Source organism: Drosophila virilis, chromosome 3, assembly GCF_030788295.1.
Source record: "Drosophila virilis strain 15010-1051.87 chromosome 3, Dvir_AGI_RSII-ME, whole genome shotgun sequence".
Taxonomy (NCBI): domain Eukaryota; kingdom Metazoa; phylum Arthropoda; class Insecta; order Diptera; family Drosophilidae; genus Drosophila; species Drosophila virilis.
Genome location: NC_091545.1, coordinates 5,845,270 through 5,860,702, shown reverse-complemented (window position 1 = coordinate 5,860,702; position 15,433 = coordinate 5,845,270). Strand labels below are relative to the sequence as shown.

At 36.6% G+C, this 15,433-nt stretch overlaps 1 protein-coding gene across 1 annotated transcript; it reads right to left on the bottom strand.

Moving 5' to 3' along the window:
• Positions 1-9,953: 9,953 nt before the first annotated feature.
• Cpr62Bb (Cuticular protein 62Bb) lies at positions 9,954-13,071 on the bottom strand. Its single transcript, XM_002046513.4, has 5 exons — positions 13,016-13,071; positions 12,786-12,931; positions 12,387-12,483; positions 11,520-11,744; positions 9,954-10,234 (listed from the first exon to the last, which is right to left on the bottom strand). The coding sequence occupies exons 2-5, from the start codon at positions 12,873-12,875 to the stop codon at positions 10,089-10,091; spliced, it is 558 nt and encodes a 185-aa protein (XP_002046549.1). The 5' UTR covers positions 12,876-12,931; positions 13,016-13,071; the 3' UTR covers positions 9,954-10,088.
• Positions 13,072-15,433: the final 2,362 nt, after the last annotated feature.

The window sequence follows — 15,433 nt, the reverse complement described above, 5'->3', positions numbered from 1 at the left end:
GATTTTGTTATTTTATACCACTTTCGACTCGTAACAATCAGCACTATCGATTGGCATAAAAAATATTGATATCTAAATTTTGACCCAAATCGACCAAAATGCAAGGTGTTACAACTGGTTTTTTGTCAAAATCGGGGTCGGTTGGAAAATCAAACATTTTTGATTCTTTTTTTTTAACCGACCCCGTTAATTAGAATTTACCCGAAATATTAACTCACCGCGGAGATATGGCGTTTTAAAACGACATAACTCCCCGCGGAGATATGACGTTTTAAAACGACATAACTCCCCGCGGAGATATGACGTTTTAAAACGACATAACTCCCCGCGCAGATATGACCTCCGCGCGGAGATATGACGTTTTAAAACGACATAACTCCCCCCGCAGAAATGATCTCCCAAATCATCACGATTTTTGTCAAAATCGGGGTCGGTTCGAAAATCTTTGATGCTTTTTTTTTAACCGACCCCGTAAATTAGAATTTACTCGAAATATTAACTCCCCGCGGAGATATGGCGTTTTAAAACGACATAACTACCCGCGGAGATATGACGTTTTAAAACAACATAGCTCCCCGAGGAGATATGACGGATTTTTGTCAAAATCGGGGTCGGTTCGAAAATCAAAACTTTTTTTATTCTTTTTTTTAATATCTCGGGTAAATATTGTCTGATTTTGGAATGTTATACCTTTTCACATTCGAACGGATCTCTACTATCAAATGGCATTCAACGAAATCCAAAATCGATGGCTTAAAAGAAGTTGCGTGACCAAAAAACGATTCGTTTGTAAAGTCAACCTTTTTTGATGATTTTTTTGAATATCTCGGCCAAATAATGTCCGATTTTGTTAGTTTATACCATTTTCGACTCGTAACAATCAGAACTATCGATTGGCATAACAAATATTGATATCTTAATTTTGACCCAAATCGACCAAAAAGCAAGGGGTTACAACTAGTTTTTTTGTCAAAATCGGGGTCGGTTGGAAAATCAAAATTTTTTGATGCTTTTTTTTTTAGCCGACCCCGTAAATTAGAATTTACCCGAAATATTAAAAAAAAAGCATCAAAAAAGGTCTGATTTTCGAACCAACCTGGATTTTGAAAAAAATCGTGATGATTTGGAAGGTAATATCTCCGAGCGGAAATATGACGTTTTAAAACGACATAACTCCCCGCGGGGATATCGTAACAATCAGAACTATCGATTGGCATAAAAAATATTGATATCTAAATTTTGACCCAAATCGACCAAAATGCAAGGGGTAACAACTGGTTTTTTGTCAAAATCGGGGTCGGTTGGAAAATCAAAATTTCTTGATGCTTTTTTTTTTAACCGACCCCGTAAATTAGAATTTACCCGAAATATTAACTCCCCGCGGAGATATGGCGTTTTAAAACGACATAGCTGCCCGCGGAGATATGACGTTTTAAAACGACATAACTCCCCGCGGAGATATGACGTTTTAAAACGACATAACTCCCCGCGCAGATATGACATCCGCGTGGAGATATGACGTTTTAAAACGACATAACTGCCCGCGGAGATATGACGTTTTAAAACGACATAACTCCCCGCGGAGATATGACGTTTTAAAACGACATAACTCCCCGCGGAGATATGACGTTTTAAAACGACATAACTCCCCGCGGAGATATGACGTTTTAAAACGACATAACTCCCCGCGGAGATATGACGTTTTAAAACGACATAACTCCCCGCGGAGATATGACGTTTTAAAACGACATAACTCCCCGCGCAGATATGACCTCCGCGCGGAGATATGACGTTTTAAAACGACATAACTCCCCGCGCAGATATGATCTTCCAAATCATCACGATTTTTGTCAAAATCGGGGTCGGCTCGAAAATCAAACCTTTTTTGATTCTTTATTTTTAATATCTCGGGTAAATATTGTCTGATTTTGGAATGTTATACCTTCTTACATTCGTACGGATCTCTACTATCAAATGGCATTCAAAGAAATCCAAAATCGATGGCTTAAAAAAAGTAGTTGACCGAAAAACGATTCGTTTGTAAAGTCAACCTTTTTTGATGATTTTTTTGAATATCTCGGCCAAATAATGTCCGATTTTGTTATTTTATACCATTTTCGACTCGTAACAATCAGAACTATCGATTGGCATAAAAATATTGATATCTAAATTTTGACCCAAATCGACCAATATGCAAGGGGTTACAACTGGTTTTTTGTCAAAATCGGGGTCGGTTGGAAAATCAAAAATTTTTGATGCTTTTTTTTTTAACCGACCCCGTAAATTAGAATTTACCCGAAATATTAACTCCCCGCGGAGATATGGCGTTTTAAAACGACATAGCTACCCGCGGAGATATGACGTTTAAAACGACATAACTCCCCGCGGAGATATGACGTTTTAAAACGACATAAGTCCCCGCGGAGATATGACGTTTTAAAACGACATAACTCCCCGCGGAGATATGACATTTTAAAACGACATAACTCCCCGCGCAGATATGACCTCCGCGCGGAGATATGACGTTTTAAAACGACATAGCTCCCCGCGCAGAAATGATCTCCCAAATCATCACGATTTTTGTCAAAATCGGGGTCGGTTCGAAAATCAAAACTTTTTTTATTCTTTTTTTTAATATCTCGGGTAAATATTGTCTGATTTTGGAATGTTATACCTTTTCACATTCGAACGGATCTCTACTATCAAATGGCATTCAAAGAAATCCAAAATCGATGGCTTAAAAAAAGTTGTTGACCAAAAAACGATTCGTTTGTAAAGTCAACCTTTTTTGATGATTTTTTTGAATATCTCGGCCAAATAATGTCCGATTTTGTTATTTTATACCATTTTCGACTCGTAACAATCAGAACTATCGATTGGCATAAAAAATATTGATATCTAAATTTGACCCAAATCGACCAAAATGCAAGGGGTTACAACTGGTTTTTTGTCAAAATCGGGGTCGGTTGGAAAATCAAAAATTTTTGATGCTTTTTTTTTTAACCGACCCCGTAAATTAGAATTTACGCGAAATATTAACTCACCGCGGAGATATGGCGTTTTAAAACGACATAACTACCCGCGGAGATATGACGTTTTAAAACGACATAAGTCCCCGCGGAGATATGACGTTTTAAAACGACATAACTCCCCGCGCAGAAATGATCTCCCAAATCATCACGATTTTTGTCAAAATCGGGGTCGGTTCGAAAATCAAAACTTTTTTGATTCTTTTTTTTAATATCTCGGGTAAATATTGTCTGATTTTGGAATGTTATACCTTTTCACATTCGAACGGATCTCTACTATCAAATGGCATTCAAAGAAATCCAAAATCGATGGCTTAAAAAAAGTTGTTGACCAAAAAACGATTCGTTTGTAAAGTCAACCTTTTTTGATGATTTTTTTGAATATCTCGGCCAAATAATGTCCGATTTTGTTATTTTATACCATTTTCGACTCGTAACAATCAGAACTATCGATTGGCATAAAAAATATTGATATCTAAATTTGACCCAAATCGACCAAAATGCAAGGGGTTACAACTGGTTTTTTGTCAAAATCGGGGTCGGTTGGAAAATCAAAAATTTTTGATGCTTTTTTTTTTAACCGACCCCGTAAATTAGAATTTACGCGAAATATTAACTCACCGCGGAGATATGGCGTTTTAAAACGACATAACTACCCGCGGAGATATGACGTTTTAAAACGACATAAGTCCCCGCGGAGATATGACGTTTTAAAACGACATAACTCCCCGCGCAGAAATGATCTCCCAAATCATCACGATTTTTGTCAAAATCGGGGTCGGTTCGAAAATCAAAACTTTTTTGATTCTTTTTTTTAATATCTCGGGTAAATATTGTCTGATTTTGGAATGTTATACCTTTTCACATTCGAACGGATCTCTACTATCAAATGGCATTCAAAGAAATCCAAAATCGATGGCTTAAAAAAGTTGTTGACCAAAAAACGATTCGTTTGTAAAGTCAACCTTTTTTGATGATTTTTTTGAATATCTCGGCCAAATAATGTCCGATTTTGTTATTTTATACCATTTTCGACTCGTAACAATCAGAACTATCGATTGGCATAACAAATATTGAAATCTAAATTTTGACCCAAATCGACCAATAAGCAAGGGGTTACAACTAGTTGTTTGTCAAAGTCAAATCGACTACAAAGCAAGGGGTTACATCACGATTTTTGTCAAAATCGGGGTCGGCTCGAAAACCAAAACTTTTTTTATTTATTTATTTTTTTTTTTTTTTTTTTATTTATTTATTTATTTATTTATTAATGGTCGACAAAACGAGTGTCTTCCTCATTATTCAAAAGATTGTACAATATAATTATATGCTAAAAGCCTAGTTAAAGGATACAATTTTCTAAATAGCATCACCGACCGATGGAGGTGTTTTATTGGCCGGACTGGCCAGCTGTGCCCCTTTTCACAGCTAATTTTGTTAGTGACGCTATTAGGGCCTACATCTAAGCAGAAGGTTGTAAGTAGGAAAAAGTGATCTCAAGTGAAATTAAAAATAATCTTAATTTGCTATATTAATAAAGAAAATACAATAAATAGGAAAAAAGAAAGTAAGAAAATTGTTAATAAAGTAAAGCAATGTAAGTTAGATAAAGAAGGTTAAGTGGATAGGACAAAGAGAAAAGTAATGGGAAATCACCGACACGGTGGGGGAAAATTTTTCAGCCTGTCCGGCTAGCTATGCCCCTGCTCATAGCTGGGAATGGTCAGCGACTTCCCGAAGGTTTCTTTATTTTTAATATCTCGGGTAAATATTGTCTGATTTTGGAATGTTATACCTTTTCACATTCGAACGGATCTCTACTATCAAATGGCATTCAAAGAAATCCAAAATCGATGGCTTAAAAAAAGTTGTTGACCAAAAAACGATTCGTTTGTAAAGTCAACCTTTTTTGATGATTTTTTTGTATATCTCGGCCAAATAATGTCTGATTTTGTTAGTTTATACCATTTTCGACTCGTAACAATCAGAACTATCGATTGGCATAACAAATATTGATATCTAAATTTTGACCCGAATCGACCAAAAAGCAAGGGGTTACAACTAGTTTTTTTTCAAAATCGGGGTCGGTGGGAAAATCAATATTTTTTGATGCTTTTTTTTTTAACCGACCTCGTAAATTAGAATTTACCCGAAATATTAACTCCCCGCGGAGATATGGCATTTTAAAACGACATAACTACCCGCGGAGATATGACGTTTTACAACGACATAACTCCCCGCGAAGATATGACGTTTTAAAACGACATAACTCCCCGCGGAGATATGACGTTTTAAAACGACATAAATCCCCGCGGAGATATGACGTTTTAAAACGACATAACTCCCCGCGGAGATATGACATTTTAAAACGACATAACTCCCCGCGCAGATATGACCTCCGCGCGGAGATATGACGTTTTAAAACGACATAACTCCCCGCTCAGATATGATCTTCCAAATCATCACGATTTTTGTCAAAATCGGGGTCGGCTCGAAAATCAAAACTTTTTTGATTCTTTTTTTTAATATCTCGGGTAAATATCGTCTGATTTTGGAATGTTATACCTTTTTACATTCGTACGGATCTCTACTATCAAATGGCATTCAACGAAATCCAAGATCGATGGCTTCAAAAAAGTTGTTGACCGAAAAACGATTCGTTTGTAAAGTCAACCTTTTTCGATGATTTTTCGATGATATCTCGGCCAAATAATGTCCGATTTTGTTAGTTTATACCATTTTCGACTTGTAACAATCAGAACTATCGATTGGCATAAAAAATATTGATATCTAAATTTTGACCCAAATCGACTAAAAAGCAAGGGGTTACATCACGTTTTTTGTCAAAATCGGGGTCGGCTCGAAAACCAAAACTTTTTTGATTCTTTATTTTTAATATCTCGGGTAAATATTGTCTGATTTTGGAATGTTATACCTTTTCACATTCGAACGGATCTCTACTATCAAATGGCATTCAACGAAATCCAAAATCGATGGCTTAAAAAAATTTGTTGACCAAAAAACGATTCGTTTGTAAAGTCAACCTTTTTTGATGATTTGTTTGAATATCTCGGCCAAATAATGTCCGATTTTGTTATTTTATACCATTTTCGACTCGTAACAATCAGAACTATCGATTGGCATAACAAATATTGATATCTAAATTTTGACCCAAATCGACCAAAATGCAAGGGGTAACAACTCGTTTTTTGTCAAAATCGGGGTCGGTTGGAAAATCAAAATTTTTTGATGCTTTTTTTTTAACCGACCCCGTAAATTAGAATTTACCCGAAATATTAACTCCCCGCGGAGATATGGCGTTTTAAAACGACAAAGCTACCCGCGGAGATATGACGTTTTAAAACGACAAAACTCCCCGCGGAGATATGACGTTTTAAAACGACATAACTCCCCGCGGAGATATGACGTTTTAAAACGACATAACTCCCCGCGGAGATATGACGTTTTAAAACGACATAACTCCCCGCGCGGATATGACCTCCGCGCGGAGATATGACGTTTTAAAACGACATAACTCCCCGCGCAGATATGATCTTCCAAATCATCAGGATTTTTGTCAAAATCGGGGTCGGTTCGAAAATCAAAACTTTTTTGATTCTTTTTTTTAATATCTCGGGTAAATATTGTCTGATTTTGGAATGTTATACCTTTTCACATTCGAACGGATCTCTACTATCAAATGGCATTCAAAGAAATCCAAAATCGATGGATTAGAGAAAGTTGTTGACCAAAAAACGATTCGTTTGTAAAGTCAACCATTTTTGATGATTTTTTTGAATATCTCGGCCAAATAATGTCCGATTTTGTTATTTTATACCATTTTCGACTCGTAACAATCAGAACTATCGATTGGCATAACAAATATTGATATCTAAATTTTGACGCAAATCGACCAAAATGCAAGGGGTTACAACTAGTTTTTTGTCAAAATAGGGGTCGGTTGGAAAATCAAAATTTTTTATGCTTTTTTTTTTAACCAACCTCGTAAATTAGAATTTACCCGAAATATTAAAAAAAAAAAAGCATCAATAAAGGTTTGATTTTCGAACCGACCTGGATTTTGGAAGGTAATATCTCCGCGCGGAGATATGACGTTTTAAAACGTCATAACACCCCGCGGGGATATGACGTTTTAAAACGACATAACTCCCCGCGGAGATCGGTTCGAAAATCAGAACTTTTTTGATGATTTTTTTTCAATATCTCGGGTAAATCTCGTCTAGTTTTAAAATGTTATACCTTTATAAATTTGTACGGATCCCTACTATCAATTGGCATTCACAGAAATTAAAAATAGATGGCATAAAAAAAGTTGTTGACCAAAAAACGATTCGTTTGTAAAGTCAACCCCTTTAATGATTTTTGTTGAATATCTCGGCCAAATAATATCCGATTTTGTTATTTTATACCATTTTCGACTCGTAACGATCAGTTCTATCGATTGGCATCAAAAATATTCAAATCTAAATTTTGACCCAAATCAACCAATAAGCAAGGGGTTACATCACGTTTTTTGTCAAAATTGGGGTCGGTCCGAAAATCAATTTATTTATTTTTATCTGAGAACTTTATCTGAGAACTTTGAATAACAAAATAAATATTTGACCCCAAGTCCAAAAAGACTGTGAGCCTTAGCAATTGATACGTTGCTCCATGAAAACAATAAGAAAAAATTTAATTTTAAGCAAGTCCGAAATTGAAATATAATAAAAAAAATAAAATGTAATTTTTGATAATTTTTAATAATCATATTGTCAAACAAAAATGAATCAAACAAACGAGAAACTGAGTTGAATCTGGACTACGCGGGCGTCCAAAATAAACAACAACAACAACAAAATCCCATTTGCCCTTGCAACAGAAAAAAATTGATACCAAGAATAAACTACATCAAGCGAAAAGAAAAAATTCACATTCAATCAACAAAAAATAAAAAGCAAAAAGGAGGTAAAATCTAGACTTGATTAAACTGAATGTCTGAGCACAGCGCCTTTTATACAAAAATCAAATGCAGTTTGACAGTAAAAGCAAAACCTGCTGCTCTGGCTTGTCGTTGCACATCTCGTGGTTGTGAAGTTTGTGACGTCACAGCCCACAGCAGCGAATATACAAAACTAGGCTGTGGGTTGGGTAACTTTTTCGTCTTTACGTCGCGTTTCATTCTTAAGTGTGACATCTTGGACTGGGAAACAAGAGCTTGCGAATTTAGCAAAGTCTCTTTGCTGTTTAGACCAACATTAAGCTTTTGCTGGCAAGCTAAAACTTTACTTAGCAACAAAAAGGTCACTGAACATTTATCAAGCTAAATCTATTAAAATAATACTTGTCTACATATTAGTTCTTTTCTATTTATATGCTAAGCTAGCTGTACAATAAAGGGATTAAAAAAGTTAACATTAATTTTAATCTCTTGTACGTGGCTTTTAAAGTTTGTTTTTAACTTATATCTATATATATATGTGCTGCGAGGACTTCTTGCCAGTAAATTAAGGTAAGCGGAGAGGTGGGTCATGCAGCTACAGGACTGCTGTCGTAGAAGATTTCCCACCACAGGAACATTTAGATTCCTTACCAGAGAGAACCTGAGAACCTTGGCTTGAAAGACACTCATTTTTCTTTAATGCAATTTTGCTATTGTTCCAAACATTTGGTACCAACTATTTTTATTTATTGCATACTTTGACGTTGTCAAGAATGCAAAATTGTACTGCATACTCTTGTGCGTACTGATTAAATAATTGATATGAATACAAAAAATACAAACTTATAACTAGTATGGTGGTTGCATAGAAAGTCACAAGTTTGAAAATCAGTTTGAAATAATTATTTCCTAATGGAAGGTTTGTGTTATTCAGATTTAATACAAGTGCAGCCCCTTTTACCCTGATTACAAAACAATTGGCCCAAGTTCAGGCAAGCTTTAAGCCAAGACAGCGTTTCTCCTACAATCCAAGCTTTAACTGGCTGCAACTCTTGCGAGCATGTTCAATGCATGCAACCGGAAGAAAGCTTTACTTTGCCAATTAAAATAAACAAATGGTCCAAGCAAACTATCAGAAAACAAAAACTTATATAAGACAGCAGTTGCTAATTGGCAGACCGTGAAGAGTTTTTTCGTTGTCAAAATTAAATTGGATATTTATTAGTTAAAGAGCGAATATCTGGAACTGTTGCCTGTTTGTTTTAATTTTCAATCCAAATGTTGTCGCCAATAAAACGAAACGCTCAATTGGCCATGAAGCGTTACAGCAATAAAATGCAAAAGTATTATGCATAAAAGTAAATTATCACGCCAACATTAAATGTGCATTTAAAATGTGGCATATATTTAACATGTAATGGATGCAACTGTTGCCATAAAAAGAAAGAACCCACATTGAGATTATTTGCTTAAATGGCAACAGATGCGATTTCAAGTGCCTTCTGTAATTATGAATAAATGAATTATTGTTATAGCCTATGTGAACTGAATGGAAATCAAAGCAGTTACATTTATCTATTTTATGCGACGCCTCTTGGAATAAATAAAAATATAAAATCAGTAATAATATTTTATATATACACATATGGAAATAAACGCAAGAAAGAGAGCTGTTTGAATAGATTAATAAGTTATAAAGCTAATAAAGGAAGCTATTAATGTAGACCAGAGTTGAGCTAAACTCTCTTAATGCCTAACAATTCATTGCGAACAAAATAAACGAATTCTTAAAGCCTTTTTTTATAAGTTCACTTAGGTTGATGAAACTTTATTTTACAGAAAAAATTCACAACTTAAATTAGCATCCATATATCATTATTATCTTACTCAGCTTCAGTGTCAGTGTACGTGTGTGTGTGGAGTAGGTTTAAGAGAGTGTGTGTATTTCAAAACGAGAGTTTTGCAAACGCACAACTGTAACCGGGTCGACTTATGCACTCGTATATCCAAACTATGTAGGTTTTGATTTCACATGTTTTTTTTTTTCAAAAATATACAAACTAAATTGCGCTTAGAGCACTAAATCGCATATGTTTCTCGTTGCTAGTTTAGGGTACTTAATAGTGTGTCGCATAGGGACTCGAGTAGTGTCCGTAGTGTCCAGCATCGTATTGGGGCACGTACTCGTATTGTGCCTGGTTGTAGTAGCCATCATCGTAGTCATAGTGAATGGGCGCGGCAGCGGGCGCATAGTGTTTGGCGACTATAAATAATAACAAAACAATATAATATATAAATATTATTAAACCAAAATTGTGGGACCCTAAATTTGTTTGCTTTGAAGTGAGTCAACAGAAAAATAAAAGCTATGTTCAGCAGCAGCAGCTGCCTCTAAAACTAGTTCAGTTGAGCGTATTTCAATGCTGACGAAATAATTTTCTTTGCTTGTCACGAATTTGTAGGCACCAAAGTCAATTGGTCACAGGTGTTGTTGTTATTTTTTCTCGCTAGTTGTTGTAATTTCCTTTCGGGCATTTTGCATGTAAAACGCTGACGAAGTTCGTTGCCTAAGTCTTTTGTTTTGCCAAAGTGTTTGTACGCGCGCGCTTCTTGCGATTCTTAATTATTAAAACGGCAGCCACAATCAAAATAATTTTCACATGCAGTCATAACAACAACAACAACAAAGCAACAGCATTTCCCATGCAAATCCACATTGCGACATTGAGAAAAGATGTTGGCTTTTGGCTTCGGAATGAAATGGGCAACATATTTTCCGCACAGCTTTTCTGCCTGCAGCAAAAGTTGATGCGCTGCGGCTGTTGCTGTTGCTGCTGCACAATATGATATAATTAATGTGGGAAAACTATGGAAAATATGAGAGCGAATGCAAAGTGCATACAAAACTTGGGCAAAAAACCAAGCTAATCTCTTGATCAATGTTGAGGAAAACTCGAACTCATGACATAATTAACAAATGCGTGGGCGTGCCAACTGCTGCATTAGTCAACACAAATGCCGGCTTTTGAAATGTTATACATTTCACGATGCGATGATTCAGTTTACAAGCCCCACTGCACACGCTCTCAATCTATATGCAATGCGAAGCGAACTAAAACGATTATGTATTATAATAGAAATATGGTTAACTTATATGTACACTGAGAACTGATATACGGATATTCAGTAGACTGCATAGTAATCGGCATCTGTTGCAGCCTCCGCCGTCGCTGTCTGTCTGACTACATCAACGATGTCATCATATTCGTCTGGGCGCAATTTGCGATATTGATTGTTAAAATAGTTGGCGTGACGCCTGAACAGCTTGAGCATGCGATACGTGTTCATGCCTAGAAGAGCAAGAGCAGCAAATCAGTGTATATGTGGCAGGTCTGAAGAGTGTGCTACCACAACAACAACAACAACAACAACTAGCTGGAAGTGCGTCTATATTTGGTGGGGCTGCTAAACAATTGGAGTGCTATTCCATTAACTATTCAACTCGGTACAGCTAACATGATATTAGATTAGATATACTTGTCACTCACCGTAGGGCGCTGGCGAGGCAACGACAACAGGCGCGGCCACAGGAGCCACATGCGGCTCGTAGTGGGTCAAAATTGGCTTGTGTGCAATGATGGGTTTCGTGACCAGTGACTGGGCGTGCACAGTAGGTCCAGATTTGGTGACAACAGCGTTGAAGCCATGAATGGAATCAGCCGTGTAGTCAACAGTGCGAATGGAGCCATCGGGCTCGACCAGAGAGTATTGACCTGTACAAGGGTAAGATAGGGAAGACATACTTATAAGTTAAGATAATTTTTAAGCTCTGAAAATTATTTAAAATTAATGTTATAATATTTTATAAAGCCATGTTTATACCCTGTAAATTGAGTAGTAGTAGTTTACATATATTATAAAATGTATACCCATGAGAATTGAGAAACAATGGGCAAATGATTTTATGGAACTGTATGTAACAGGACGACCAGGTCCATCTAGCCATGTCCGTCTGTGTGTCTGTCCGTTTGGACAAGCACGTGTCTCAAGCTGTAAACTTTTAAGTTTATCTATTTTTCTATGTATAATAATACCAAATATACCAAATTTAGCATGTAGCTTGCCGTATACCATATAAAAATGTAGTATAATTACATTTTTCGGATATCTTTACATTTAGCCCCCATAAATTTAATTCAAAATCAGGGGAGAAGAAACAGATCAATTTTCAATAAAATTCAATGAAAATTATGAAATTCTCATAAGGATATTGTTTATGTATGTATAAAAGGCATCTAGATTGCTTTAAAAGATAGCTCGGCACACGGCTCAGGGTATCTCCTAGTCGAACACAACCGATGTAAGCACTCTTAGTTGTTTTTCTTTTGCGTATGTGCTATATAACATATATTTACCCTTGACAACATCGCCATCACGAGTTTCATGCTGTGATTTGACATCGCCGGTCGTGTGATCGGCTACGCCATAGTTAAATGCATATTTGGGATGATCCTGTTGAATAAAATAAAAGCAATTATATAGAACTTTGGTAAATAACAGGGGTTTCAGTAGAGTATGGCATCTTCTTAAGCAAAAGTAGCCTGTGCATGTTAGATTTTCAGTTTGTGATAATAATAATTTGACTTTTATCATCGAAATAAAAAAGTTATATATGACTTTTATATTTCGTTTACAAAAGATTTTTTTAATTTAAAGTATAAATCTCTTGCTTTTATCACAACATTTATGAGCTTCGAACTACTTGTTTTAGCTGGCTCAGCTCCACTGGAAGCTCTGGAAGCTCTGGAACTCACATAATAATCCACAGCATATCCTGGACGCGCCACGGCCACACTGGCGAACAAAGCCAACGAGAGGATAACGAAGCACATGAAATTTGCCATTTTCTTGATTATTTTATCTTTTGCGTATTTTCAAATAAATTTGATTTTATAATTTGCTAAAAATAAACAACACAAAATATATTTATGAATATCGTAAGCACTTTGCACAGATCCTTGATGGAGTTAACAATTGGATTTACTTTTAGTACTACAACGGCAACAGATACAAACAACGCCAAGTTCACCGGAATACTGTAGCTATTCTAGAGCCGAGTTTCCATTTAAATAAGCGCAAAATGTGCGAAAGCAGCGACGCAGCGACGCAGCCGCGCAGCAGCGCAGCGCGACTACAAGACGCTGGGTTTCTCAGTCAGTCAACTGTGGCGGCGACGCAGACGGAGACGGAGGCGAAGATAGAGACGGAGACGTCGACTGAGACGCCAACATCTCTGGCGTGGTGAGTAGTGGCTGCTGCTCCCGCTGCTGCTGCTTGGTGGGGGCCATGTGAATGAAGTTGCAGCATGAATCGGGATGTTGCTACACTCGCCCGCCGAATGGGGTCGGGGTGGTATGTATGGAAGCAGTGCAAATTGGCGACAGATCCAGTTACGGATTGAGAGCGGCTGCATTGTATACCTTCTGGCTTTATCCCACACAACATAATGAAGTCATCCGCAGTGGCAATCACTTTTTGATCAAATCAGAATTATGTTATTAATCATAGCTTAATCATTAATTTCGTCCGGTTGAAACGAAAGACTTAGGCAACGAACTGCAGCAGAGTACCCGAATTATGCGCAATAATTATTGCCCTAGACCATAACAAATAGTGGCCAATAAAAAGCAATTTATTTAACAACTTAATTCTAAGAAGGAAAAAAAATGCTGACAATAAAATATATCTCGAATATCCTAACCAAAATAAGGTCAAGTTGCAGCTTAAAACGAAGAACTAGACAAAAACAATTGAAAATTGTCGTTGCATAAACAAAAAGCCCTAGTTATTTGGCACATGCGAAATTCTCAGTGATCTACTTGAATGAAAACAACAAGGCAGCCAAAAGTCCAACTAAAGTTCGTACCAGCTACCAGCTAGTTCTAGCTGCTTTTTTGTCTTAGCCATCAATGCTGAAGGTCAAGCGCGGCAGCAAAGTTCAAATCTGAGTTCCATTCTAGACAGCAAATGAAAGCAAGAGTTGCTGGCGGCATGCAAAAAATGAATATAAAAAAGATATGACACAAGAGCAATTTAAACTAATTTATATCTATAATAATATTGCTGACTATTTATTGTCCAGTTCTCAGTTACTCAATTCGCAACAATCTATGATTAATTGAGCGCGCGCCAATTTCCATGCACACTCAGAATAAGACGCAGTTTACACAAGACATAAACATAATTATGGAACCTTTTAGACCGCATAAAAAACGTTACCTTAATGATAGATACCCAAATGCTTTTCAGGTACAAGCGCAGGATTTCTAATTAAATTTCAAGCGTTTGGCGTTCTTTAAGCTTATGGTTCCCACGGGTACTGTACGTAATAAATTGAACTAATTAAAATGGAAAAAACTGTGGCTGAATTATGCTAAAGAATAAATACTCTATTTTCAATGCAGTTTGCTAAAGCAGCATATTGATAGATATATGGGCATAGAAGAATTATATGTAGGAGATGGTGGCCAAATATTGTATAGCTTACAAAGTTCTCCTTCCAGCTTTATATAATAACTTATAGTTAAATGTGTAATATGGAAGCCCCCTTGTATTCAGCCAACAAATTCCATCACACAGCTATAATACCCATTAAAGGGTATATATTACTCCCCACTAACTTAGGTACGCAGATGGCAACATTTTCTTGACTAGTATTTTATAAATATTATACATATTTAGCGCAAATTGTTAATTAAGTAATTTGTCGTTATGCAGTGCATGAGTGAGCCAGAGAGCTACAGAAACTTCATATCAAAGAAACCGATCAGGAATACATATGCTTTTTAAGTAAGTGATTTATCTGTTTGCCGAACGCAACAAAGCAGCCAAAGAGCTTTAAGATAGCTGAGACAGTTTCAAGCTGTAGTCTAAAGCTGTGCTCATCCTTGAACCACGTCGAGAACGTGCCAATTGAGGTTGGCAGCTAACAAAATTATTAGAAATATTGACAAACCGCAAGAGTCAAAAGTAAAAAACAAAAAGTAAAACAGAGTCAAAACAATTTGTGCGGGCCTTTACACAAGTTAATAATATGCGCTAGTTTATGCCCGGGTCAGCATTTGTGAGGCTGCGCATTTTCACATAATTAAAAACGAGGGGCGTACTAAAGACTCTAATTAGAGCGAGCTCCATATGCCGAGAAGTGCGCCAAAAGCAGCCGAAAATACCCCCCCAAAAAAAGAAGAAGTAAAAACTAAAAGAAGGCAGGCGAACAACCTTCAGCACTTGCATACAATTGTCTACATCTCCGCCTCCGTCTTTGGTTTTTTTTTATGTTTATTTTCCCCCCCTTAGCCGAGGTTTTATATTTCCAATGCGACTTCGGACTGCGGTTTGTCGGCAGAATGAAAAAAAGTAAAACTAAATACTAGATTAAGTCAATTTGCATGTTCTCGAGCGC

Bases quoted from the DNA above. Each gene is read 5' to 3' on its own strand.
- Cpr62Bb (XM_002046513.4), bottom strand. From the start codon at position 12,875: ATGGCAAATTTCATGTGCTTCGTTATCCTCTCGTTGGCTTTGTTCGCC. The intron at 11,745-12,386 runs GTAAATATATGT...ACCCTTGTACAG, and splicing joins TGATGGCGATGTTGTCAAGG to GTCAATACTCTCTGGTCGAG. The intron at 10,235-11,519 runs GTGAGTGACAAG...TATTATTTATAG, and splicing joins TGCCTCGCCAGCGCCCTACG to TCGCCAAACACTATGCGCCC.